Source organism: Juglans microcarpa x Juglans regia, chromosome 4D (genome assembly GCF_004785595.1).
Source record: "Juglans microcarpa x Juglans regia isolate MS1-56 chromosome 4D, Jm3101_v1.0, whole genome shotgun sequence".
NCBI classification, from domain to species: Eukaryota; Viridiplantae; Streptophyta; class Magnoliopsida; order Fagales; family Juglandaceae; genus Juglans; species Juglans microcarpa x Juglans regia.
This window is the reverse complement of record NC_054600.1, coordinates 27,396,185-27,423,294: the sequence shown is the minus strand read 5'-3', so window position 1 is coordinate 27,423,294 and position 27,110 is coordinate 27,396,185. Positions and strand designations below refer to the sequence as shown.

The following is a 27,110-nucleotide window of genomic DNA, read 5'->3' as shown; positions in this document are numbered from 1 at the left end:
AAGAAAACCCGAAGCTTTTGCACTGTAAAATCGCGCTTAAATGCGTCCCGAAACTGCCACCTCCTCTCTCTCTCTCTCGCTCGCATCACATTTATACACGAGCTCCATCCTCACGTCATTCCACAATCGACGACTCACACAGGGTGGTCCCTCACGGCCGTTGGATTACCACCGAATGTCCGAAACATCCAACAAAATAAATTCCCACGTTCGATCCACATCAGACAAAGCCCAATCCTTTCCGTCACACAACATGCCACCGTGTAACTTCTCCACGTGGCATCCCATGCAGTGGATGAGGATCCACGGCCCCGATGAGTTTCTCCGAAGCCTTGGCCTTCGTTGGCCGTTCGATGGTCTCCTCGACGTGCCTTTCTTTCTCTACGACTGAGACGGTTGAGAACAAGTAACTGAAACCTGACTCCTTCATCGACGGCCATTATGACAAGAACAATTCCTTGGTTGTTTGCCACGTATCATAGATCACCATCTCTCCGTACCACCACCATTTGTTCAATTCCCAACATAATATATACTGACGGCGTGTATAACACGAACCATTAGAAGGCGACGGCAACAACGTAGGAGTTTATTCACGCGCTTAAAGTAGCGTGACTTTTGGTTTGTGAAAGATGTTTATAGAGATATACTCACTGAAACACTGCAATCTGCGACGTGACTTCTAGGAAAAAAAGTTCCTGAGTCACGAGGAGAGGGAAGGTACTCGGCGATTTAATGGTTAGTTGATGGCGATTATTTGATGCTGGGTGGGGTTGTGATGATTTGATTCTCTGGCTTTCTGCACCTCGGCGTGGCAGATACATAAAGAGTCATGTTTGCTGCGTGACTCGTTGCTCTTTTCCGCTTTATAATATCACAATTACAAAAACGACCTTGGTTTTTCTCAATCCACGGAACATTTTAATCCAGATCTTAAGAGATAATTTATGCTTGTCGGATTCACTTCCATCATATAGAAATTATTTGACTCTTGCCGTTTTGGAATTTCTATTGTCTATCCAGGCGGTGGTCCTTTCCTTTGTTGAAGGGTAAGGTGGAGGGTTTGTGATTGAGCAAAAAATTCATGCTTTCTAGCTAAATGGAAGGTGGGATCTCTGGTTTTCTATCATGGCAGAAGAGTTAGAGCTTATGTGGGAAGGATTCAATCTCACAGAGGAAGAGAAAGTGGAAGTTCCTTAATGGAAGAAGCAACAAAACGGTCGATACTACGAGGCCAACGATGTCTTCTAATTCTCATTCTTATGGAAAAAAAAAAAAGCATAAACAAGAAAGCCTTCAAATTGACCATGACTAAAATCTGGAATCTGAAAGGATGGATAGCTTTTAATGAGGTGGGACATAATCGATTTCTAATCAAATTTCAGAAGAAAGTAAATATAGAACGTGTTCTTAATGGGAGACCTTGGTCTTTTGACAAACATTTGATTTGTATCCTAGAATTTGACAGTAACACACTTCCTAGCGAGATTAATTTTATCCATAAATCTTTTTAGATTCAGCTACATAATATGCCTCTGGTGGCTATGACCATAGAAAGAGAGGAAAGTATTGGATCCACTATGAGGAATGTAATCACAGTTGATGTAGATGGAGAAAGTATTGGGTGGGAAAGTTTCTAAGAGTCAAAGTTAACATAGACATCACTAAACCATTAGCTAGAGGTAGACTAATAAGAATGGAAGGGAAACAAAGATGGATAGAATTCAAATATGAAATATTGCGACTTTTATGCTTCCAATGTGGGGTTCTTAAGCACTCGGATAGGGCCTGTGCAATAACAAAAGTTAGGATTCACGCAAATGGTACATACAAATCCCAATATGGTCAATGGCTAAGAGCTACACTTGTCAACTCTAATGGATGTGGAGACAGAAGATATAGGGGAAAAGGACACAGTACACATGCCACTGCAACTCAAAGTAATGTAGAAGGGGACACCAGGGTATTAATGATCAATCAAGCTGCTATTTTACCTCAGGGGGAAGCACAATGTACAAACTATCAAATGAAAGCAACTGAGGTAGATTCTATTAAAAGAGTAGATAATAGTAAGATGGATAAGAGCCTCCAGCAGGAGAATCCTAGCAACCTTGGGTTCTTTAATATAGAGTAGACAACTTCTCAAGATGAGCAGGACCAAGAGAACCATGATCGAGTAAGAGTGGAAATTAATGTTTTGAATACCGTACTGGTGAGTGTTTTGGTCAAGGCATTGAAACGAGATATTTCGATATCGATATCATTTTGAAATAGTCTATATATGAATAAATTATATATAACTATATATATCTAAATTATAAATAGTTTGGTCTGAATTAAGGAGTCAAAAAATGAGATTATAGTTTGAATAAATGAAAAAAAAAAAAAGATAAAAAAGTAAAGGCCGAAATATTGGTCGGTACGAACTGAAATGATCAAAATTCTGACTGGTACGACCGTACGAAACTATACCATTATCCGTACCGACTACACTATAAAAACAAAATATTTCAATCGTACCAAAATGAAACCATATTACTTATTTATGTGGTAGGAAGAAAGAGAGGTTTACATGTGAATGTAGTGATGAATATGGTCACTCAAAAAAATCATAAGAGATGCTCATTCTTGAAAAGAGCATAACTCAGGATTTGCACAATACCAGTAATAACGACGTGCTTGAGTTGGAACTATCAAGGATTTGAAAACTCTCGTATAGCTCAGAGCTTCACTTTATGGTGAAGACAAAGTGCCCAAAAATAGTATTTGTGAGAGAAACCAAAAGTAGAAGAAGGGGGTTGAAAGAATTAGAAACAAGATTGGATTTGACAAAAGCTTTGTAGTTGATGGTAGGGAATGCAGTGGTGGATTTGCACTTTTGTGGAAGTCTACCAATCAAGTAGAACCGGTCTCCTATATCAGTTCTCACATCTCTGTGAATGTGACTGATCATGAGAATGGGAAGACATGGCGGTTTGCAACCCTGTTACTGCACAAGGTGGCACCTCCAGACCTTATCCTTTATTAATTATTAAAATAATTTTTCGCATCAACAAAGTAAGATACCGGTGAAATAATATGCCGCATGTAACATTTGTTTACTTCCAGATTATCAATTTTGATAATTACCATAATAGTTTTCAAAAATTGGCAAAATATTTCTTGTACATTTAAAAAAAAAATAAAAAAAATGTTATTTTTTTCGTTTTCATATTTTATTTAAAAATGTCAATTTTTATGTTTAATTTCTAATATTTTATGACTTTTTTTGTTTTTAATTCTTTTTAAATTTTTATTTTAGCAAAAGCGTTCATATCAAGTATTTATAAAGGAGTCACATTGTAATTTTTTAATAGTTTACATAATTGATTGTGAAATTGATAGTTGAGATGGTAGTTTGAGGAATATTTGTTTAAAAAAAAAAAAATTGTACGTGGCTTTTAAAATTTAAAAGAGAAAAACAATATTCTTAAAACTTATTTTATAAAAAATAAATCTTCACAATCTCCTCACACTTTATACTTCACATTTTTTTTAATTTTTATTATTTTTTTCTTTTATCAAATATTTATTATATGAATAATAAATAGAAAATTTGAAATAATTTAAAAAGAATAAACTCAAAAAAAATTTAAAAAAACTATTAAAAAATTTAAAAATTTATAAAAAAAATATAAAATATAGAGTGTGGTGGGTTACGTAGCAAAACTCTTTTATAAATATTAAAAGATAAAAACCGAATTGGTCGCGAGTAAACTGTAACAAATAGAAGTTTTGTTTCAATGTAACAACTTCACAGTGGCTGTCTTATCTACATTTCGTATAGTTTTGGTGTTGCTCCGTTTGGCTGCTCCTTTATCTTCGGAAGCACTTGTTAAAATCAGAGAAACAAGTGAGTGCTGTGTATTGCAAGCGTTGTGTAATTATTTTAAAAATAAATAAATAAATAAATATAAAATTTATATAAAAATAATTAATTTTTTCAAATAAATTGTATAACATTTATATATTTGATTGTATGTAATAATACACTTGAGATCAAGTTAAATTTGTGAAAGACAAACTTTGGAACAAGACTCGAGAGTAGAGAGTCGTGTCACCTCAATTAAAATCAATGACTTTTGGAGAGAGCGTGCCTAAAAAGAACCTAATGTAGTCGTCCCCAATTTTGGTTTAAAATGGACCCCCTAGCTATAAAGTTCCTTTCATAGTTCTATGCCTGTCTACCTTCTTTTCGTTGAATTATATTCCTATCGAGATTGATGACACTTTTGATCCAGCCTAATGTAAAATGATTTTTTTTTTTGGTATTTTTTCTTAATTTTTGTTTATTAGGAAAGAAAGAGCAAAAAGCGTATAGTAGTAATCATATTGGTCCAAAAAATATTGGATAATCGACAGTTGATGTGTTTGCATTTTAATATATATATATATATATATATATTAAAACCGATATGTAGAGCACACTAATTAAAGAGTTTACATAACATAATTTGATTTGAAAAATAAAATTGAACGCTTATCATTTAAGTGATGTAGATGATGTACTCTATTATTATATACCAGTTTGATAATAGAATAAGTCTTATTTTCTTATAAAATAATTGTGAATTAGTTGCAAGTATGTCACAATTAAGACTAGTGACGGTAATATTTTTGTCCTATTTTATTTGAAATTTAAAGAGAAAATATTAAGGCTTCGTTTGGATGATTAATTCCTCTCAACTCATCATTATAATTTTTTTAAATTTCAACACAAAATATAATAAACAATTTAACTTTTTTAAATCTCAAAATAATAATAATATTCTAACAATATTTTATTATCTCGATTCAACTCACTTTAACATCTAAACGCAGCATAGAGATTTTTAAGAAGGGGACCCATGCTACATAGTACACATAATTAGGAAGAAAGAAAATGATGGGGATGGGTGTAGTTGGAAGGTTGATTTGGAAAGAGGGTAGTGTTTTTGCATGTAATCATACGTATCGTTATGATTATATATGGTGGTGAGACGAGAGAGTTTTTGTTTAGGGGAACAAATTGAATTCTCAACCCTTTCCTTTTCACCCCTTACTAACTATTAATGTCATCATTGTCACAGCACAGTCTCTTGGCTTTCCCTTGCATTCCTCTTCATTGTCCTTAACCTAGCTACTATTTATTATGTTGCCTTCATATCAGTGGCGGACAAAATTATCAATATTGATTTCATTATCATATTTTTCATTTGGACTTAAAAGAATTGACGGCCCATTAAATATTGGGCCCCCATGGAAGCACCAGTTATCTTAAGCCTCGAAGGCTCGATTTGAGTAAATAGGATTTTCTCTCTCAAGGAAGGCAATGATCAGTATTTCTTTAAAAATTGGGGAATAGCAAAGTTTATACAGGTTAGAGGATTAATCATGTAAAACAAGGACTCTAAAATAAAATGGAAATCCGACCAGACTTTTGTCACATTCATACTTGAGCCTTATATAGTTTATCAATGGGGGTTGGGCTGAGGTCAAGCCTTCTATAAGAGGATTTGCTAGATCGCAAGTCTGTCTGTGTCATAAGCAAACTCGCTTAAACCAAATTGAGCACAAGTTGAGTAAACTAATTTATACACGATCTTTGCTCGAGTCAATATTGAGCGTAGTTGCATAGGTCAAGTGCGTGATTTAAGGCTAGTTTCGATACTCTATTACTATTTATTATTATTTTTACTTACTTTTCACTATTATTACATTTCACATACTTTTAATTATTATTTATTACTATTTTAATATTTTATTATTATTTTTTATTACTATTTACAGAATATCTGAAATTATCTTATCTTACTATCCAAAGACAGCCTTAATTTTGGATTTGGCACTGTTGCACTTTTTCAACTCCAATCTCGAACGTAACTGTATCTTATAACTCTAGCAAAGTACTTTTGGCATTAGAAACTTGCCAACTCAATGTATTCTACCCTTAATAAATAACAATTAATTTAGACTGTAGAAGGCCGTACGTGGTTTAATAATTAATGCAGCATGCCTGCATGCGGATATTGCGATGACAAATATAAAAATCACATGGGCATCTAATTAGACCAAACATGTTGTACGTATTTTTTTTGGTTCCTCGCACATATTGGTAAATGGAATCTGCAGACTGCTTTATGCTTTGGGTAACTCAGAACGTTACACGTACGATACCTTATTAATTACTAACCTCCAGATACCAATTAACCATAAATCCAAAGAATACACCAAGGCCGGTTGGATGTGAATAAGAGTCTAAGACAAACTTTCTAGTATATTTGTCTTTGCATTCAAGGGAAGATCTAGACAACAATAAGCAAACTGGTTAATTATTAATCTCCTGAGCAATTTTTCCTTTCTTCGCTTACACAGCGCGCGCGCACACATAAAATCCCAGTTTTTTAGCACCTCCTTGTAACGGTTATGCTTAATTATAAATGCACGCAGTCTCCTTGTTGAGACGTCTCCTTCTTCTCTTTCTTCAACTTCTTTACTCTTATTGAGGCATCCCTCTTTTTTACTTTTGGAGGAGACTAGGAGGAGTTCTGGTTCTCGAACGCATGCTTTTCTCTGGTGCAAAAGAAAAAGGGTAAAGTACGAAATGGACCCATATATATGCAATTGTAGTTGGATGAATCTCTCCAGTGTTGAGTTTGTATAGTCTAATTTATTATGATGGCGGCTTATTTGATGATCCAACCTGATAATGATTCGTTACAATTTTTTGATGAATTTCTAATAAATATTGTGTCATAAGTACAAGCTTGGGCTAATAAGTCCAAGCCCATTAGACAAATTTGTTACCATGTTTGTAACTTGAGAATCACAAGATAAAAAGTTTATTCGAGCAAAACTTAGGCACAAATTTCACTTGACACTCGCTCGACATGTCACTCAAACTCGAGTTTGCTCAAGTGAGTAACTCAAAAATTGTGAAATTAAAGTTTCTGTCGTACAACCATATATATATATATATATATATAATATATGCTTATTATGAATAGTATAACCGTTTGAAACATTGTATTTCGTCTCACAGTGTATTTTAATATTCCTCAAGATCATAATAAAATACTCTGTAGACGTAAATACATTGCTGAATTGCGTAATTTTATTTTGTTGGTGTGATTAATTTCTTATTTTACTTTATTTTCTTGCATCGTTTTCGCAACCAACAGAGCCCCCAACTCCGATAGTGTACGAAAATGACCAAGACCGGTTAATGTATATCGAATTATCACGACATGCAGCTCCCTGATCACCATCTAATTAAATCCAAATGTTCTTTCTATCAACATGCAGTACTAGAATCTCCATCCAAGTAGCTTAGATCGGGTAGTATCCAAATCAAAGGGGCCATCTTTTTGCATCTGGCATGCATTTGCCAGCATCTGACCTTAAAAATATTGAGTCGATTTATTTCTTGAATTTGACTAAAGATCAGTTTATAAAGCCACCGAATTCTATCTCAACCATAATTGAACAAAATTTAGCGAAGAGCCCCCACCCTTACTTCCAAAAAGCATACGAAAGGGAGGGAAGGAATTAAACAGATAGTAAGACGTTCCAGGACTGCAAACTAAAATAATCCTTAAACTTCCAGATTTACAATTTTTATTTCGATGGAGTAGTTTATTTTTAATGATTTTTGGGCCATGAACAGCCATATCTTTGAGACTGTGATGCTTATTTACAAATATCCAGCTAGCTTTTGAGCGAAGCCATATATATATATATATATATGTATGCATGCAACATATATAAAGCGAGGGATCGAGTTTTTAATTAAGGGCATTTGCGTCTGCCTCCATGTGTAGTCATATTGGCATAGCAAGGACACGCATCATAGTTACCGGAAGTGCCTGGAGGAACGCAGTCGCAACGGGCACAGCACGTCCCACATGCCCTCTTGCACAGGTGCGGCCTCGAAGACAATTGGCACCTCGCATCACAGGCAGCCCCACAATCTGCCAGAAAATTTACAAAGAATAATGCAGGTTACAAATTTAAACTTATTTTTTTTAATAAATCAGGTATTTAGTTTGTTTATCGTAATAACATATTGATTAAATGAATATTACCAATATTTTGAGAGGAAGGGCACTCGACCTTGGTGGTGATCACCTAGAACATGATGTTAGGTACAAAATTTCTTGGGTTAGTATCAATAGCACTCTTGAACATATATGTGCGCTGAAAGGCTGAAATAATAAATTAAGTGGGGATGAAAATTTACCTTTTGATAAGATTCAGCATGGTCATGGAGAAGGAGAAGAGAAATAACAAGTGGAATTATTAGGGTTTTGGAGATGGCCATGGCTGCAGGAAGGCTTTGGGAAAAGAGCTTTCTGTCTCTGTTCTTAACCATGAAACGTCAGTGCAGATGAAGGGGATAGAGAATGAGGTCGTATTTATAATGAAAGAATGCGTATAATATAGTGTGGGGGGAAATGTCAAACGGGGTAGGTGGGGGGCCGAGTACTGCAACATTTTCGTGTTAGGTGTCGAGGGCATGGGGAACGTTTCATGGGGAACGTCATCAATTATACTGAAATAATCGTGGCCGTCACAACAAAGAAAAACAAAAACAAATGCTTCTAAGCTACCACCGGACTACTGCTAGCTGTAATATATGCAGTGCAAGTTATAGTGTACTTATTTCACACTAAAGTTGCGTTTGGATAGGACTTAAAATGTCATAATATCAACCCTTTTTTTTTAAATGTAATTTGAAATCTTAGATTTTAGAAGGTTAAAATCTGGTTTGGATTTTGATTTTAAAGACCCAAATTCAAGTCTTCTTCTTCAAATCTAGCCATCCAAACTTTTTCATCTCATTCTCATCATTTCAACTTTCTTAAATTCTCATATAAAAATATAATAAACAATTCAATTTTTTCAAATTCTAAAATAAAATAACACTAAAAATTATATTATAATAATATTTTCTTTAATTTTTAACAAAACATCTTAAAAATATCTTATGAACTCTCTATCCAAACCCACTAATAAATTTCATGTGTTCGGATTCTGATCCTTGAGATATCACACTGGGCATGCATTCTGATCGCGCTGAAGCCATTTTTAGTCCAGTGGTTCAAAAGAAAATAGATAATGGGCTGCTTATTGAATGGGCCCAGTTCAGTTGTAGAACGATTAATCTCTACGTATCTTTGAGATTAATTTATATAGTGTAGGACGATATAAATAATTTTTTTTTATATATAGTGATGGTATGCTGTAAAGCGGGGGTAATGAATAGGGCCGGTGCGTTTTTATTACCAATGAAAATGAATCATGAATTTAACGTTGGCTGATCTCCAAGTTACGGCAAACTGCAAAGGGACCATGCCGAAATCATATCACGTTTTGTTCCCTACGTTTTCAGCTTTTCGGTCATTTAATAACTGGATTAGGACGATGTTTTAATTTGTTAATTTTTAGGCTCCCGGCAGAGAACAAAATGTTATATATGGCCTTATGGACCTAATAAAATTATTGGTTGATTATAAAATAAGTAACAACAGAATTGTAAAAGAATATTAAATATAGATGATTTCGTAAACCCATCGACCTACTTCGTATTATCGAGTTTCCATCGACCTATTTGGCATTATCAAGCTTTTCCGCCTGAAAGGACCCAAAAGAGGCGTTAAGCTGTCAACAAAGGGTCGTCCGCCCCAGACTTCTTTTCCAAAAACAAATGGGGGGGGAGAGAGAGAGAGAGAGAGAGAGAGAGCCACCAAAAAATAAGTGAAGAGACGGAGAGAGACATCTTTACTTTCAGTATTTAAAGACATAAGCGGAAAAACATTACAAAAAGAAAAACATTATTTTCCACAACTCAAACTCCACAACTGATGTTGTAGCAGGCTCTTATACAACTGATATTAATATATAAAAGTACTATTCATTACACAAATTTTCTTTTCCACGACCCTCAATATTATATATGTTCTTCTTGGATTATAACTTATAAAACCTCGGAAACAGTCCCAGCATATTTATTAATTAATACAAGGTTTGGGGGTTGGCTTTGGCTTTGGCTTTGGCTTGTTAATTTGTTTAAGGGCACTTGCGTTTGTTGCCGCGGGTGGTCATGTTGGCGTAGCAGGGGCAGACGTCCTGATTACCGGAAGTGCCCGGAGGAACACAATTGCAACGGCTACAGCATGTCCCGCACGCCCTTTTGCAGAGGTTCGGCCTCGACGACAGCTGACACCTCGCATTACATGCCCCTCCACAATCTGAAAAATTAATATACAGCGTGCATGCAGTATTTGATAAACAAGTTAGCCAACTTTGGCTCAACGGTACAGTTGCTAAATTAAACAGTATCATATTCATATAACAAAGTGGTCCAAGAAGACCATGAAACTAACCTATTTTAGTCGGGACAGAACCCTTTGCGACATCGTCTTTCACGGCCTGCATCCATCTCCCATAAGCATTTTATTTGGGTTAGAAAGAGATAAAAGCTTCACGTTTAGTTTACAGGGTACGTAAAGAAAAAAGAAGGAAAAAAAAAAAAAAAAAAGAGCGAAAAGCACGTTAAGACAGTAAGCAGGACATGCTTGATGAAGATTGGTGAAATTCTATTACCATCTGATCAGCTTCAGCGATAAGGAGAAGAGAAAGGAGAATCGAAGCAATTAAAGCCTTGGAGATGGCCATAGCTAAATTAAGACTGGAAACTTGGAGCTTTTGTTCAGCGTCTAGTTGAAACCAAGTACTTGATGCGTAGAAGTGAGGAAAGGGTGCTCCTATTTATAGCAACCGCGTGTGAGACAGCGAGAGAGAGGATAAAGTGGGTTAGGTGCATGCGAGAAAGAGGACATCCTTATGATGATATTGACGTGTTACGCGCAAGCGAAATAAAAAGAACAAAAAAATAATTAAGGGAGTTGTTTCATAGTGAGAAATCAGAATGAGAATAGTCGCAGGAAGGCTCTAGTAACGAAAAGCATGCATTAGGAACCATCTGGAGCAGGCATATTGTCATCAACTTGGTGGATGGTTTTATGTGGGAGAAGTGTTATTCATATATTATATATATATATATATGTATATCAAGTGATTAAATAAAAATAATAATTTTATGTAATTCGTTAAATTTATTTTAAAATAAAAATAATTTTACAATCTGGTATGTTTCATCAAATTATATTATTGTATAAGTTTACTTTTGTGTAATCTAATATGATTATATATGATATATTATATATACTTTTTGACTCTTCTCCACTCATCACGAGACCCGATAAAAATAATTTTATAATTTAATATATTATATTAAACTAACTCACTTTATAAATTTATTTTTATATAATTAATATACGTTTCTTTAGGTTGCAAACGTTTTTTAATGTTCTGTAGGCCTAAGATGTTTTTGCAACTATTAGATTTTCGACTCCAAATCCATTAGCATGTTGAAGTTGAAATGATATTATATATAATTATATATGTGTGTGTGTGAGAGAGAGAGAGTTTTAGTATTTATCATTTCATATATTATTTTTATTTTTATTTTTAAGTTATAGTTTTATTTTTATTAAAATTTTTATTTTTGGACTTTTTTTTTAATTTTATTTTGGACTTTTTTTTACATGTATTGTTTTAATGTTTTTAAATATTTAAAAATAAATTTGTAATATTATTAAAAAATATTTACTTAATCATTAAATTAGAAAAAAAAAACCAGCGGCATCCCAAGTATTTTTCAAAATGATGAGTAGAATTTTTATATATATATATATATATATATTAAATTCTGAGTTTTACCTTTTTCTTTATTAATGTTTGGCTGGCCTGGCCAAAATCATGAGAATGGTACGAGATTATGAATAGAAGTGCCTTCCGGTTTCAGTTCGAAACTTCGAACTTCCTAGTCGTCCCGAGGGAGCTAAAGCGAGAGCCGACAGGGGAGAACCCGGAGGTATCCATCCTCCCCACGTGCAAATGAAACTGTGTCGCTTTGTGCGCACCACAAACGTACAAACGTTTTGTTCGGGCAACTATTGGGTTGACCGCACGGTGTTCAGGATAAAAGTTAAAACAACGGTGATGTGACGGTGGACTGTTGAAGCATCGAACAAAAGAAAGCCACTTTTGACAGCTGTACAAAGTCAGTGAGTGTACAGCTGTCTTCAGCTATCTTTAAGTAGCTAATGCCAACATCACTATCAAATCAAATCAGGTCCCCACCCAGTCTTAATTAGCCATGTCACCATGCATGCCACCGCAACCAGTGAAATCTTTGGACTCCAGTCGACCTTTTATTTCCTTAACTGAACAGCAAAACTCTTTTTCTTCTGGTCTTAGGTAAAATTAAATTACCTCATTTTATATAATTATTTTAAATTTTTATATAAATTATAATAATAAAAATAATATTATAAAAATATTTTATTTAATTTTTAACAAAATATTTCATCTTATTTTATTTAAACTATATAATAAAACGAGATCTTAGTAATGTATTTAAAGTCAGTTTATAATTTAACAATTCAATTCAGTTTAATTTTAAACTGAGTCTAACATTCAGACACTTAATTTTTAAATCATTAAATTCATTTCAATTCAAAATATCTTTATACATGAAATTTATAATTTTTTTAACTTAATACATCTTTATATATGGTCTTATAATTTTTTTTAATTTCTTATAAATATATAAAAATTTATCTTAATATCTAATACATTTAAATTTATTTTAAATAAATTTCACAAAACTTATTCTAATATCTCAATTTACTGTTATTAATAAAGAATTCTATTTATTTCATTTCAACTCAACGTCGTAACGAAACTTAACAAATGAAACAAAATTGCAAATGATTAATTAGAGGAGACGACGCGGGAGCACCACGATTTGTGAGCTCTCGTACAACTAGTAAAAAAGGTGAAGATGGTATAATACACAAATAATACACAAATGTAAATTTCATACATTAATTTAGTATTTATCATATTCATGAGCATATGATAAATGCTTATGAAGAAATATATGTACCATTAAATTTCAAAATAGTGTTTGAGATATATATATATATATATATATATATATATATATATTTGTGTGTGAAGATCAAACGTCTCACTTAATTGGTAGAATAACCTAAGAACTAAAATGAATCTTAATATGACATGTAACACTCATAATGTTGATATTTACAAATTGCAACTCAATAATTGTATAAATATATAGTCTGTTCATGAGTTATTTTATTTTATATTATTTTTAATCACTTTTCATGATCAGAGATTGGTTTGGCCTTAAAAAATGGTGAGCAATTATTTAAAATCACTACCTAACCATATTTCTACCTTTAATTGGTATTATATATATATATATATATATATATGTAGTAGTGCAATGGATATTATTCTCCTGATCAATAAAAATATCGATTCCTATGGTCCATACTACCAACTCCTAAATGATTGGGGGTTCTAAAGATATTTGTTTCTATTCAAGGCCGACATTAATTGAAGAAGCTCTATCGTATGATAGAATCAAACAACCTAGCCAGCATGCAGTTGATCGAGCCAGATGATATTTTGATTGATCGTCGGACGCCGTTCCACGTCCACTAGCTACCTAGCCAAATTTATAATGAACTACTTTTGACTTGGACTGCATTTGTATTATTATAAAAGTACTGTTACATCTACAAAGTAATAATATAAATATAATTTTACAAATTAATTTGATTTTATCTAATTCGTTAGATCTTATTTATAATAAAAATAATTTTATAATTTAACGAATTATATCAAGTCACATAAATTTATAAAAATTATTTTATATAATTTCTTTGTGATTAGAATATTTTTTTATTATAACACTCATTATACTGGATGTACGGCGTTAACATAAATTAAAATCATGCCAGGCAGGCAGGCATTCATTAAGAGCAATACTATAACCTCTCAATCTCTACGCATCTTATTTTTTTAAATTTTAAATTTTTTTATATTTTTTTTAGTTTATTCTTTTTAAATTAAATTAATTTTTCTATTTATTATTCATATATTAAATATTTGATAAGAGAACAAAATAATAAAAATTAAAAAATATGCAGTGTGTAGATATTGTGTAAATAGTAAGAAGTTACATAAATTTTTTTATAATTTATATATCTACGAAAATTAATGAGTCAAACATGCATGCATGGACTTGGCCATTACCTAAAATGAATAATTTATCAAATAATTAAAGCTATCAACTTCGCTGGCCAGGGGCTATCTAGCTAGGAACCAGCCAAGCATATATAAGTGGTTAATTAACATATGATTTAGGAATATTTATGTGTGTATATATATATATATTCTTTCACAACTTCACATAATTTGAGGATTATTTTATAAAGCTAGCGAGGAAGAAGAAAAGGAAAAGCTAGTTAATTCAGTACTTTATAATATTATAGATCGATTGAAGTACTGTCATTTTACAGAAATGGAGAATTTCCCACTTTTGTCTTTTGCTTGCTTTGGAGCTACATAGCGAGACAGAGAAGCTTGGATTGAGATGATGGATAAAGATAAGAACGGGCACATTATGACATAACCATCTCACAAACATATATATATATATATATACACAATCCATTCACCGACTCACGGATATTCATGTGGTCGTGTGTTACAGTTGTTCAGCAACCATAAATAGCCGCTTCTCTCCTCCACGGTAGTGCCATACCATATCTTCTTTTAACTTTGCTTAGACCAATTTTACTTGCATCATTATTGTGCGCATGGCCCAGCCTAGCTTTGGTGGCAATTAGGCAAAGAGTCATAGCCCAATAATTACGAAAAAACCCAACTGCAAAGGCTTGCGGATTGAATATCTCAGCCACCACATGATGAATGTACAGAACATGATTATCATTTAACCAAATGTAGTCAGTCATCATGAATTCATTTTTAAGATAACAACGCCATTTTTATAGTACTATTTACCTGATTGTTATTTAAATCTACGGATCTACTGATGATCATACATTTTAAGTGATTTTTTTATTTATTTAAGTAATTGACTCATAAGTCACTTTAAAATATGTCACATTAGTGTTTTTTTTTTATGGAGTCACATTAGTAAATATGACTAGAGAAGTTGATAAAATTAAAAATCAGGATGAAGGGTGGGATTTAACTCTTGCATTCTAGTTATTATGATCGATGAATAATAACAATTAACTGATCTTGTGCATGGTAGCAGTACTTGTAACAAAGCGATATGCTTATTTTAGTACTTACATATATAATTATACATCATATATAAACGGCATGATTTCCATATATACGTTTCAAGGGCACTTGCGTCGGTTGGCATGGGTGGTCATGTTGGCGTAGCAGGGACAGACCTCTTGATTGCCTGAAGTGCCTGGAGGAACACAATTGCAACGGGCACAGCAAGTCCCGCATGCCCTCTTACACAGACGCTGCCTCGACGACAGCTGACACCTCGCAGTACATGCTGCTCCACAATCTGAATATTAAATATATTTATATATAATAATGGAGAAAGTTAGCCATGCATGCAATTATGACTCAATTAATAAATAGTACTAAATGATCATATAATATTCAACAAGTCACCGATTTGTTTGGGGAGAGAATCCTTTGCTACATTATTGTTCACCTGCAGCATCCCTCAAATGCCATATGGGGTTAGAAAACTATAAATTAAGCCTCATGTTTAGTTATTTAATAATTAATTCAATACTAATACTATATATATATATATATATATGAAGAGAGGAATTAAGCGATCAGCATAAGGTCTTATATATTTGGAAGATGTATAAAGGAGTACTAATTTACCATCTGATAAGCCTCATTGAGATGGATCATAAGGAGGAGAGAGATAGAACAGAAGCAACTAAAGCTTTGGAGATGGACATGGCTAAACTAGATTTAAAACTAGTGCACTAGCTAGCCTTGTTGAAACCTCGTGAATATTTGATGCGTGGAAGTCAGTTGAGAGGGCTCCTATATTTGTAGCAACCGTCAGCGAATTAAGCAGAGAGAGAGAGAGAGAGAGAGAGAGAGTGAGCCAGAAGTGGATTGGCTGCATGCAATGACGTGGCATTCTTTTGATGATACGTAGACCGAAGGGAAATTGAAAGGATAAAGATTAAAAAAAAAGATAGTATCATTTGGTATAATCTAGAGTATCTAGGCACTTTTGTATTGCAGCTTGGTGGAAGGCGTTTCCCAAGTGTCTCCAGGTAGCAAATGGTTTTGAGTTTTAACGTACCCTTTTTAAAGATTTTTAACATGATCTGATATGATCTTGTGCGAGCGTAAATGTTTTAAACCGTGAAAATGGATCAATTTTGACGAGAGTTGGATTGCTGATCACAAATACGGTGTTAAAATTAAGACATGCATCCAATAATATAGTTCATCAACTTTGGATAACCTTCGACATGTACAACCCAACCAAATAATGATCTTGCGGTCGGGTCTGAGATCTTACACCCCTTGTAATAAATACAACCCAACCACCATCAGGTACAAGAAATGTTGATCTTTCACCAGGCCGTGGATAAAAGACTTTTTTTTAATTTCTTTTCTTTTCTTTTAGAAGGTTTTAAATAAGAGAAAGATAGATCATATATAGTTGTCATAACAATATTTATTACTCATTTTCGAAAAACTTGAACTCTACAATAAGGGTGAGTTTGGATGTTGAAGTGAGTTGAGTTGAGATAATAAAATATTATTATAATATTATTTTTTAATATTATTATTGTTTTGAAATTTGAAAAAGTTGAATTGTTTATTATATTTTGTATTGGGATTTGAAAAAATTATAATAATGAGTTAAGAGTAATTCATGTTCCAAACGAAGACGCAATAATAAATATTATAAAATCAATTTCATGTATTTTTTTTTTTCCACTCTGATCACTTGATGTCTTTAAGTTCAGACGAAAACTTGAAATAATTTTTTTTTTTCTCAAAGAGGCCGGGAACTAAGCTAGACGACGACCTCCAGCTGTCCACTCGTACGTGCACTTAAAATGAAATAATCAATTATCTGTCGCTTGGTACGTTAGCTAGCGCATGCATGCATCACGAAAACGATAATGATGATGTGATCGTGCATGGGACGTGTACGTGGAAAGCCACCGCACAGCTGTACAGACTCACGAAGCCACATCTGTAGTATATTCAGCTTGCAGCTTCGATTGAATATGCCAACACGAGCACAGATGTGATCGTACTGGGATGCCCTCCAAGCCTCTAAGCTATCCGGCCTGTCACTATTATAAAGATAAAGAAGGAAATAAAAAATAAGAAGAAGAAATTAAAGAGCATCTATATCCTTAAATAAAAAGGTTAGAAATATTCATACTATTACCTCACTGTTATCTATATCTATACTACCCTTTAATTAGATTGGTATTTAAAAAATATATTAAAAAAAAGTCACTAATTTTGCAAACGCTGCCACTTTAACATATATATAGTAAGGTAATAGTGATATACTTTGTAGCATTAATTAATACTTCAGATTAATATATTAATATATATAGTAAGGTTCTTTTGATTCCTTCTTTTTATTTTTTAATGGTCCGAGATAGATCCATCATAAACATATTATGTATTGTGATGGATCTATCATATTCTAATTAATTGTCCTTGGCAAAAATACCATTGAAATGATTTTAGAGAATTTTATTATATAGTAGGTACCACTACGTCAACAAAACTATTATTTTTTAAACTGATCCAAGGATTAGTCGATAAGGACATCATATAAAAAAAGTAAAAAAAATAAAAAAAGAAAATAGATAAAAATAATATATAAATTCAAATGATTTATAAACCATGCATGCGTACGTACAGTTTGCAACAGTGTCCAATAATTAATGGTTTTGGTGTTTTTAATAATTAACCTGAATGCCTTTCATTAACAGATTTCCGAATATTGTATGATCAGAACCAAAGAGGAAATATTATTAACTTTATCACCGCTATTATTTTTCTGAAACCTGAATACTGATCATCGATCGTTACCGATGTCCCACGCTACCGACTGCAAATCATGATCGATTGTGTTCTAACAATATGTTCTCTGAATTATAAGAGATTGAGCTAGCTAGGGGATCATCACCAATAGATCGATGTTTCTATTGGTGATCAGTACTTGGAAGAAGACGTTCCACCAGTCAAATTAATGAACTTTTGTCTGCAATAACACTGTCCTAGGAAATATATATACATTCATATATAACGAGATATTATTGCCCTCAGGCAAGCGTCGATCGGTACACAATCATCATCCAAGCGAGTCATGTGCATGCATATGATCTTTTCCATTTCCATGGACAACTAAATTAAATGCAAATTAGGAAATAGCTTGATCAAACTCATGATAATTGGGCCGATCCATATTCGAATATCCTTTGACATAATTAATGTTAAGAAAATATTACCACTAAGATGATCTGATCTGAAGCAATCTAGAGTTAGATCACACTTGTGGTGTGTTTTTAAGAAAACTAGATTGAAACGATCATAGGTGCATGAGAGAAGCATGAACTCCTGATGATGGAAAAAAATGACCCCAAAGACAATTATAGTTAATCTTTTGTAATTTTATGATTCACGAGTTGTGTTGATTGACGTTTTAAGGACTTGTTTCAATTGAAAAACCATTGCAACTAATCTCATGATCTCATCATTACAATTTTTTTAAATTTTCACATAAAATATAATAAATAATTTAACTTTTTTAAATTTTAAAATAATAATAATATTTTAATAATATTTTATTTAATTTTTAACTTTTATCTAAAATCATCACATCTTATCTCACTATCTAAACGGGACTTAATGTGTCAAATAGATCATATCTACCTTCATTGAAAATGAAAAGGGAAAAAGAATTAGAAACTTTTTAGCCAGGTGTGCGTCTATAAAAATAAAAAAAATCGTTTTAAAAAAGAAAGAAATATGATGTTTGTTAATTTGTTTGGATGAAATCAAGTATGGCTGGTGATGAAAGAGAGCTCGATCGAGGAAACTAGCTAGCTAGCTAGCCGATCTTAAAGATAAGAAGAGGCAAACATGGATGAGAGACATGGAGAGATCGAGATCTAGTCACGATCCGGCTTTCGGTGCATTACAGTTGTATAGGAACCACAAATAGCCATTTCCCCTCCACACTGCTGTTACTTCTTTCAATTTGTTTGGGTTGATTTGACTTGCGGCTGCCTGCATCCAAGTTTGTTTGGTTAACTTGGCAATACGTCTACAGTTGTCAGTTACCGATCAGCCACGCCCAACCAATCTACCAAATCCAAAACCATTTGTTTGAAGCACTGTTTGTAGTATAGAAAAATTTTGCCTATCATCTTTTATACCATATATCAACGTGAAAAATTTTAGACGCAGTCCTAGTTGGAGGCTTACGTGCGCACGAAGTGAAACGATTCATTTCATTTAAGTGGAAAAATGCATAGAAGTAAAAACCTGTCGTTTAGCTTGGCTACTATTTTAATTGTCCAAGATTCTTCTCCTGAGTCAAATCGCATTGAAACATCTTTGTTTTCCTTGCACTGAAATTGCTGGACGACCGTGTTCATTTTGCATGCAAAGAAATCATCACATTAAGAAATGTCTGAAGTCAAATCACACTCATCTTCTTCTTGACGTCTCAAAGGAAGAGTCACATGAAGGTCCAAACAATCTCCTCGGCTGTCGAGATTTAGTTAGTGAAGAAGATACTATTCAATTTAGACCTGGATCTCTTGATATTCAAGATGATTTTTCAAATGGGTATATTAGTTCAAGAATGCAAGATCGCTCTTATGATAATCCTGATGGGAAAATTACCTATGGAAAATATTGGAATGATTCTTTTATAGATGAGCAATCAAAGTTTTTCTCATTGGAAACTAAAATTTCAGAAAAAAATTCAACTGGATCCATCTTTGAAGTGGTCTATTTTTAAGCATCTGTTTTTGGAGGATGAGATCTATTTTCAGAGCACTCAAATGCTTCGAATGAGACTATACTAGCTGACAGTGGTGGAGGAGATGCAGAGGGAACTCAAACGATAGAGATCTATTTTCAAACACTCAAACGCATGGTCACTTTGCTATAGGTCAACGTGTCTTGGCCCGTGTTCTGGGAAGAGAGATAAGAATGAAAGTGCAGAGAGTTATGTCTCATTGCTTGATAGAGAAAGATAAAGTGGAGGATATTTTTGACATTTGATCACAATCATAGGGTAAATGACATAAACATCCATTTTGTGGCCATGCAAGCCCCCAACGGAGACTGTATGTAGCATGACTCTATTGTCCAAAATCATAAGGTAAATGACATAAACATTCATTTCGTAGCCATGCAAGCCCTCAACAGGGACTGTATGTAACACGACTCTATCGACATATAATTTGTCATTTTTATCGGCCTTTTATTTAAACTCATATATTAAATTGTAAATATGTGTGTTTAAATAAAATGACAAAAATAATAAATAACATAATGCATGTGTGGTGTAGAGATATAATAAGTAGCATTTCTCATGTAATCTATGAATTATTTATTCTGCAATTTCTAGAAACTATTTCAAGAAACTATTTACTGTTTGCATAATATTTCTTCAAGATACTTGTATATAACTATATTTTTTCGGTCAACCAGATATTTTTTTTCTTGTTAAATTGGGAAAGTATTTCTTACATAATTATTAGCTTATGTTTTTTACTATTCAAATAGAGAAATATTTTAGTTATAAAGGTATTTCATAAAAAATATATTTATAAACTAATATAGTTTAATATGATACGTTAGATTGTAAAATTACTTTTATTATAAAACAAATCTAACATATCACATGAAACTACATCTATTTGTAAGCTTACTTTTATAAAATTTATTTGTACTTAAATCTATTTGTACTTCTAGCATTACGCATTCAAATTTTTAAGAATATAAAGTTTCACACAAAAAATGTGCATATTCCATTGACTAACAGAGAAGTTTTTTGCAAAAAATGTGCATATTCCATTGACTAACGGAGAAATTTTTTTGTCTACATGTGCTACTTGTTGATACGTGTCCCCCCCCCCACAAAAAAAACACACGTTCTTCTTCACCATAAATCCGTGCATAACAACAAAATTACCCAAATCAGTGTATAACAACAATTTAAACCAAATCAATGTATAAGAGTAATAAAATTCTATCAAATCAGTGTATAAGAGCAATAAAACTCTACCAAATCAATGTATAACAGCAAAACAATTTAACCAAATTTGTGTCAGCATGAGAACCTTACAAGACTCGGTAAGAGAGACAGAGGACTCGATGAGAGAGAGAGAGAGAGAGAGCCTCAAAGGGGGTGAGGAAGGGGCTCAAAGCACTGAAGAGGGTGAGGAAGATTGAGATTGAAGGTTTAGGGGTTAGGGGGCTTCATCTGGGAGATTGAAGGTTTCTAGAGTTTCAGGGTTAGAGAACGAAGGGACTGTGTGAGGGTGGGGGGGCTTTGCAGAGAAAGGACTATGAGGATTGGGGGGCTGGGCAGAGAAGGGAGAGTGAGGGTGGTGGGCTTTCCTCTAAATGAGGGAGCAATGTTTCTTCATAGAGAGGGAGAGTAATTCTGGTGGGGGGCTTCGTCTAGGTGAGGGAGAAATGCAGACAGAGAGGGAGAGTGAGGGGTCGGGTTTTGTTTGGGTTAAGGAGAAGGGTTTCTTCGTAGAGAGGGAGAAGGGCTTCGTTTGCAGTTTGGGCGAGAGAGAGTCCAAACCTTGACGTGGCTTTCAAATCGGGTTTGCCACGTCAGGTGTGTGTCGTGCGATTTGAAAACTAGAGGATGAGCAGAGTTTTTCTAGCAAAATGTCTAGCACGATGCTATGAAAACGGACGAAAACGTGGGAAAGAAGTATTGAAAGTAACTTTTAACCAGTTTAGACTAGCAGAATGCAACACAAAACATCTCTCTGCAGCTTTCAATCGTAGTATTACAGTCCATTTATCGAACTATATCAAAACCAATTCATGTAGCTTCCATTTGTAGAAAATGGATGGGATCTAGTCATTTACCCAAGATCCTTTTTTTTTCCTCTTTTCTTGTATTGTATTTGCTGATTTGAGATGAAAGTTGGGGCCTTCTACCCTTTTGACTCTTGTATCATGTAATTATTAAATATATCTATAATATGCTTGCTTCGAATAAAAAAAAACCTACTCTTCTTATTATCGGTACTGTAGTTATTATTAATCAGCATCTCTAGATGTAAAAGACAAGTCGGCAATGAGAATTGCCTACTTTCCCCGAAGACTCTCCAATTCGATCTTTGATCTCCTCATACGGTGAGAATCCCTACAAAGACAGGGTAGCTGAACAGTTGAGCGAGACAGACATTAATGTAGAACTGAATCCTGATAGGTTAACGTTCATGTTAAGAACTAGAAATATATGGATTTAAAACATTGAGGATAACTCCTGAACCACCATACTCGTCAAGAATAAACTATCCAACCAAACATCCCAACAACTGCTAAATACTACATTACATAGTTAAGTTGCTGATGTAGAATGTTTCTGCTGAACTAGATATATACCAAAAATTTGAAGTATCACAAAGCTTACACCACCCCCGAGGGGAGTCGCAGAACAAGTTGTCCGCCAAAAATGCTGCATCCACAGAAAAATTTAGCAGTGATCCACAAGTGTAACATACAAGGAATTTGCAAAATCAAAGTATTTCACCTACCTTTTCACATAGTAGTAGCAAAAATCAGCAAGAATAAAAGTCTGGACAATTTCAGAGAGGAGAACCATAGAAGGCCACAAACCATAACCCAAAGCTGTCAGCAAGCGGCCTCTGGTATCCAATACCTGCGCAAAAGAAGGAAAGGTTAATCTAAGAAACTAAATTTGTGTTGGTAATTATTACCACACCTTAGGACAACAATTAATTTTGTTTTAACAGGAAAATAAATAGATGCGCATGAAAGCTTTGTCACAACTGTGCCTATAAAAGGATTACTCTGAAGTTTTGTCTAAATAAAAGATAAATTCATATTTTTTTTTAGAATTGATCTTATTTTCTCATCTTCAAGATGTTATAGCTGAATAATGTGTTATGAAGGTTTATGTGATTGGTGATCATAACTGTTGGTTTATGCATTTTTGGGGCAAAATCAGTAAATATACTTTATTACTTGTAAAAAAAGACGTTGCAAGCTGAAAGGTATGAATATTTAAAGATTTTAGCTTATAAGTTTGTGGAAAATTCCGGATGTTCTTTAGTTGTTATTATCGTTTAAAGACGCTGGCTTGATGTATAAGAACATCATCCAAAAATGTCCAGTAAAACCATAATCTCTCATTTTCCCACAAACAAGAAGCTCAAACCAAGAGAATATAAATCCGTGTATAGTGCGGGTTATGATCTAGACCATAAAAAAGCTCACTGAGATACTAACAGCACGATGGCTATCTGCATGTCTATTTGTCCATAAAGAAATAGAGGTCTCTGGTTCAAAAGGTGTCATAGTCGTTCCTCAAATCAATTATATTAGTGTTAGACATTTTGAATTCGACGGTCAATCTATTTGCAAGTCTCCCCTCGCTATTTGACATATCTGCCAAGCTGGCAAGTGTCAGACACAGTAACTCTTAGTATGTTTTAAATATCAAAAGGCTGTAGCAAAATTAACCTAGCACTTAATTACATTTAATTAAGAAGATACAGAAATTGAATCATATCTCAAGAATCGTATCTAACCTGGAGAAGCCAGTGTGCACAACTCAAGAACCTTGCGACACCCAGTGCAAAGACATAATGTGCAGTGAATGGTTCCACAATCTGAGAATTTGAAAAATCAAAGATGAGGAAACAAGGTTGTCAAAACGCCATTTATGAAATTATTTAAAAAAGAAAGCCTAAAGTGCCATGCATGGTGCACCATCAGCATGGAATAAATAATAGGGCAGGCAAGAGTTACTTTAAAACATACCTTTGTGTTCTGCATGACCCGCAGCTGAGGTAGCACTGAAACAGCTTCAAGATAAACACAGAAGGCCCAGAAAATCCTGTTCAAGATATGATGCTGTGTTGTGGGATGAATTAAAAATGATAGCACAGCACAAGGGATCACCTGCAAGGAGGAGAAACAAAATATATATAAGATTAAGAAAAAATCAGAAGGCAAATTTCCAAAACACGTTCAACAATCAGAATATATTAAAGAGCCGCTAGATTTTTTATAACAAAGAAGTATGTTCCTTTTTTTCGATGTGTCAGACAAACTGGATGGTACATCAGAAATTATGAAAGTATTTGTCCAAGCCAACCCTAGAATAATTCATAACAAGGAAACCTGCCCACGTCCATGCATGTATAACATGATTGTGCTTGTCAAGTGCTGATCAAATCAACAATGTAGACATCACCTTTTGATTTACAATTTGGTAACTGGAATTCACATGCTTATTTAGTGGAGACAAAAGTGAACTGGCCCCCAGAAAAAGAATCATCAAGTCATGGCAACAAAAATATTTTTTTTTTTTAGAAGTACAACAGAAAAAAATAGATGAAGGATAATAGGGAAACCATGTCAATTGAAGATATGAGAAAAGTGTAAGCAAATTAAATGTACCAAAATTGGAAGTTCTAAGATGGTTTCTAATCTTCACGTGCCACAATGTAAAGCGCACAACTACCACAGGTTCTTTGACTGAATGCCAATATGTTTAGCTGTCAGTTCAGATGATGAACCATGGAAATCTATACAGAGAAACAAAATCCTCATGTGCCTAAAACCTAGTTTAGGGGAAAAAAGGATTCAAAGTTTCATACAAATAAGCAACAGTGAAATGAAATAGCTATGCATACCTAAAAGGAGACACCGCTTTTCAACTAAATAGTTGAAGTTTAATTTGGCAACATTCACGTGGTTTTTTTTTTTTTTGGTAAACAAATGGATGCAGCAGATGTGAATGTAGAAAAAGGAAGGTTAAATTTTTTCTGCAAAATGATTGAGGGCTAACCACATAGTAAATCTTGAAGTTGTCCTTATCCTCCATGTAACTAGACTTCAAGTTAAATCGAATCATATAGATCACCCAAAGGGTTGTCACCAATGTTGCCGAATCAAGTAATGTGTGTATATCAAATTCCATAACAAAACTGCAATAGAGTCTAACCGCCAGAAACAGGGCCGTTAGTTCCTGTGATTTGAGTGAAAGCCCTGCAAATAGTTAACAATAACGAAGCCAAAAGGGCATTACGATTATGGTAATTATAATCTTAACAATATCCATAACAATTTCCCAAGCTGGAAACTCTTGTCAGAGCAAAGGGCCAAAAGAAAGAAGGAAAACTTAAAAGAATTTATTGTTGCACGATCAAACTGTTACTTTTCACTAAAATTGAACTTGTCTAGAAAAATGCCATCAAGATTATCTATCCTGCCTATCGTATATTATAAAAATCGAGAAAGATCCAAATCAAATGGCAAATGGTTATAGACATTTCAAATAAAGCAAAAGGGTATATTAGGAAAGCTATCGATATCATGGACTTTCCAAAAGAAGATCCAATGAAAAATTTTGGACTTAATGGTCTTTATAAGTCGCTCGTAATGCAGGAAGCACATACATTTTTTGTTTATACTAGTCACTAAATTAAACCAAAGTGCGTTCTGAAGTTTGTCTTCTGTGATTTTATGTCTAAACCACTAGGAAAATAAAATCACAAGTTTCTCTTCTTATTCCCTCGAACCAGGGGAGCGCATTTTCGCCATGAAATCTTTACTAGATTCTAATATGTCAAACAAGTCTTTTATAAAATACAAATCGAAGCCAGACTTTTTTCTAGCTCATGCAGGATGATTCTCAAAGCATTGACTGTCGAGCCATTTTAATTAATTCTATATACTATTTCCCCCTTTATTGGTAACGGGGATGTGTTAACTTTTGGTATCACACAGGAGGACCAAATTCCAAATCAGACCGTTCAATTCAACAAAAAGAACAAAAAAAGACAGAAATCAAATAAAGAGACTGGGCGTGTTTTTTTTTTTTTTCTTGGATTTTCTTACCAGCACAGGTCTTCTCCTTGGTGAGCTTGTAAATAAGGACGGAGATGCCGAGGGCGTGAACGGCCTCGGCTGCAACGAAAAGGTTGTCATGATCGTGAACGATCATTCGCAGGAACACGAGAGCGACCATGGCAGACGCCACAGCCAGAAACACCTTGATCTTCGGCGGTTGTCTACGAGCCCATGTCGCCACCGCCTGGATCGGCCTCTTCCCTCCCTTCATTGACTCTTCTCCTCTTCTTTCCCAATCACTCTCGCTCTCTTCTTCTCTGCGTCTCTGTGCGCGACACTCCGTGTGTTGGTTCGTTGGTTTAGATGTGAGCGTGTGAACGGTGACCATGAAAATTGAAAGGGTACGAAGTCGTTGTGGTTCGAGTACGACACGTGTGGTGTGGTGGGGTTTGGTATTGGGCCGTTGAACCACTAAAAGCAAAATGGTCGTGCCCACTGCCCTGTCCACTACATCTGTCGTATACTGACATGGGACGATTATATTGGTTTCAAATTTTCAATGTTATTCTCGTCAGAAAAAAAAAAAAAAAAAAAAAACGATTTTTCATTCATGGGGGGGATTTCATCGTTGATTTTTTTAATGAGAAATTAAAATATTGTCAATTGATCTAAAATATCTTTATTTAATAAATAAAATGTTACGAAAATGAGGAGCATATAAAAATATATTTATAAACTGTTTTTCTATAAATTTATAAATTATTGTAATTTGATGTAACTCGTTAAATTTATTTTATAACAAAAATAATTTAACAATATGATGTATCGCATTAATTTATATCAATTTATAAATTTATATGAGGAAATAAATTAAGTTTTCTAATAGAAAAAAAGGGAAAAAAATTTACAGAAGATTATTAGAAAGAAGGTTGATGTGCGGTGAAAGAATCGTTCATTTTCTAGAAAGAGGTCTTCATTCTCTCTAGAAAAGCTACTCATCCTTTTTGAGTATTTCTACCAGAGAGGATGGTGGAACCTTAGCTCTCATCCTGCTTTTCGTT

The 27,110-nt window shown here is 33.9% G+C and overlaps 4 protein-coding genes across 6 annotated transcripts; all 4 read right to left on the bottom strand.

Annotated features, from left to right (window-relative positions):
- Nucleotides 1-7,590: 7,590 nt before the first annotated feature.
- LOC121260793 (gibberellin-regulated protein 1-like) lies at nt 7,591-8,431 on the bottom strand. The gene is made up of 3 exons (XM_041162820.1): nt 8,258-8,431; nt 8,103-8,145; nt 7,591-7,988 (listed from the first exon to the last, which is right to left on the bottom strand). The coding sequence occupies exons 1-3, from the start codon at nt 8,387-8,389 to the stop codon at nt 7,807-7,809; spliced, it is 357 nt and encodes a 118-aa protein (XP_041018754.1). The 5' UTR covers nt 8,390-8,431; the 3' UTR covers nt 7,591-7,806.
- A 1,354-nt stretch (nt 8,432-9,785) lies between these two features.
- Nucleotides 9,786-10,825, bottom strand: LOC121260794 (snakin-2-like). The gene is made up of 3 exons (XM_041162821.1): nt 10,624-10,825; nt 10,404-10,449; nt 9,786-10,268 (listed from the first exon to the last, which is right to left on the bottom strand). The coding sequence occupies exons 1-3, from the start codon at nt 10,693-10,695 to the stop codon at nt 10,087-10,089; spliced, it is 300 nt and encodes a 99-aa protein (XP_041018755.1). The 5' UTR covers nt 10,696-10,825; the 3' UTR covers nt 9,786-10,086.
- Nucleotides 10,826-15,241: 4,416 nt separating this feature from the next.
- Nucleotides 15,242-16,006, bottom strand: LOC121260795 (snakin-2-like). 2 transcript variants are annotated; one of them, XM_041162822.1, is made up of 3 exons: nt 15,847-16,006; nt 15,622-15,664; nt 15,242-15,511 (listed from the first exon to the last, which is right to left on the bottom strand). In XM_041162822.1, exons 1-3 carry the CDS (start codon nt 15,874-15,876, stop codon nt 15,330-15,332), a joined length of 255 nt encoding a protein of 84 aa, XP_041018756.1. In that variant the 5' UTR covers nt 15,877-16,006; the 3' UTR covers nt 15,242-15,329. The 2 variants fall into 2 exon arrangements, with proteins under 2 accessions (XP_041018756.1, XP_041018757.1); XM_041162823.1 differs by having other exon boundaries at nt 15,622-15,683; nt 15,847-15,989.
- A 6,251-nt stretch (nt 16,007-22,257) lies between these two features.
- Nucleotides 22,258-26,452, bottom strand: LOC121261607 (ER lumen protein-retaining receptor erd-2.2-like). 2 transcript variants are annotated; one of them, XM_041164052.1, is made up of 7 exons: nt 26,098-26,447; nt 25,046-25,245; nt 24,013-24,153; nt 23,781-23,861; nt 22,764-22,888; nt 22,612-22,684; nt 22,258-22,369 (listed from the first exon to the last, which is right to left on the bottom strand). In XM_041164052.1, exons 1-6 carry the CDS (start codon nt 26,435-26,437, stop codon nt 22,636-22,638), a joined length of 936 nt encoding a protein of 311 aa, XP_041019986.1. In that variant the 5' UTR covers nt 26,438-26,447; the 3' UTR covers nt 22,258-22,369; nt 22,612-22,635. The 2 variants fall into 2 exon arrangements, with proteins under 2 accessions (XP_041019986.1, XP_041019987.1); XM_041164053.1 differs by lacking the exon at nt 22,258-22,369 and having other exon boundaries at nt 22,417-22,684; nt 25,202-25,245; nt 26,098-26,452.
- Nucleotides 26,453-27,110: the final 658 nt, after the last annotated feature.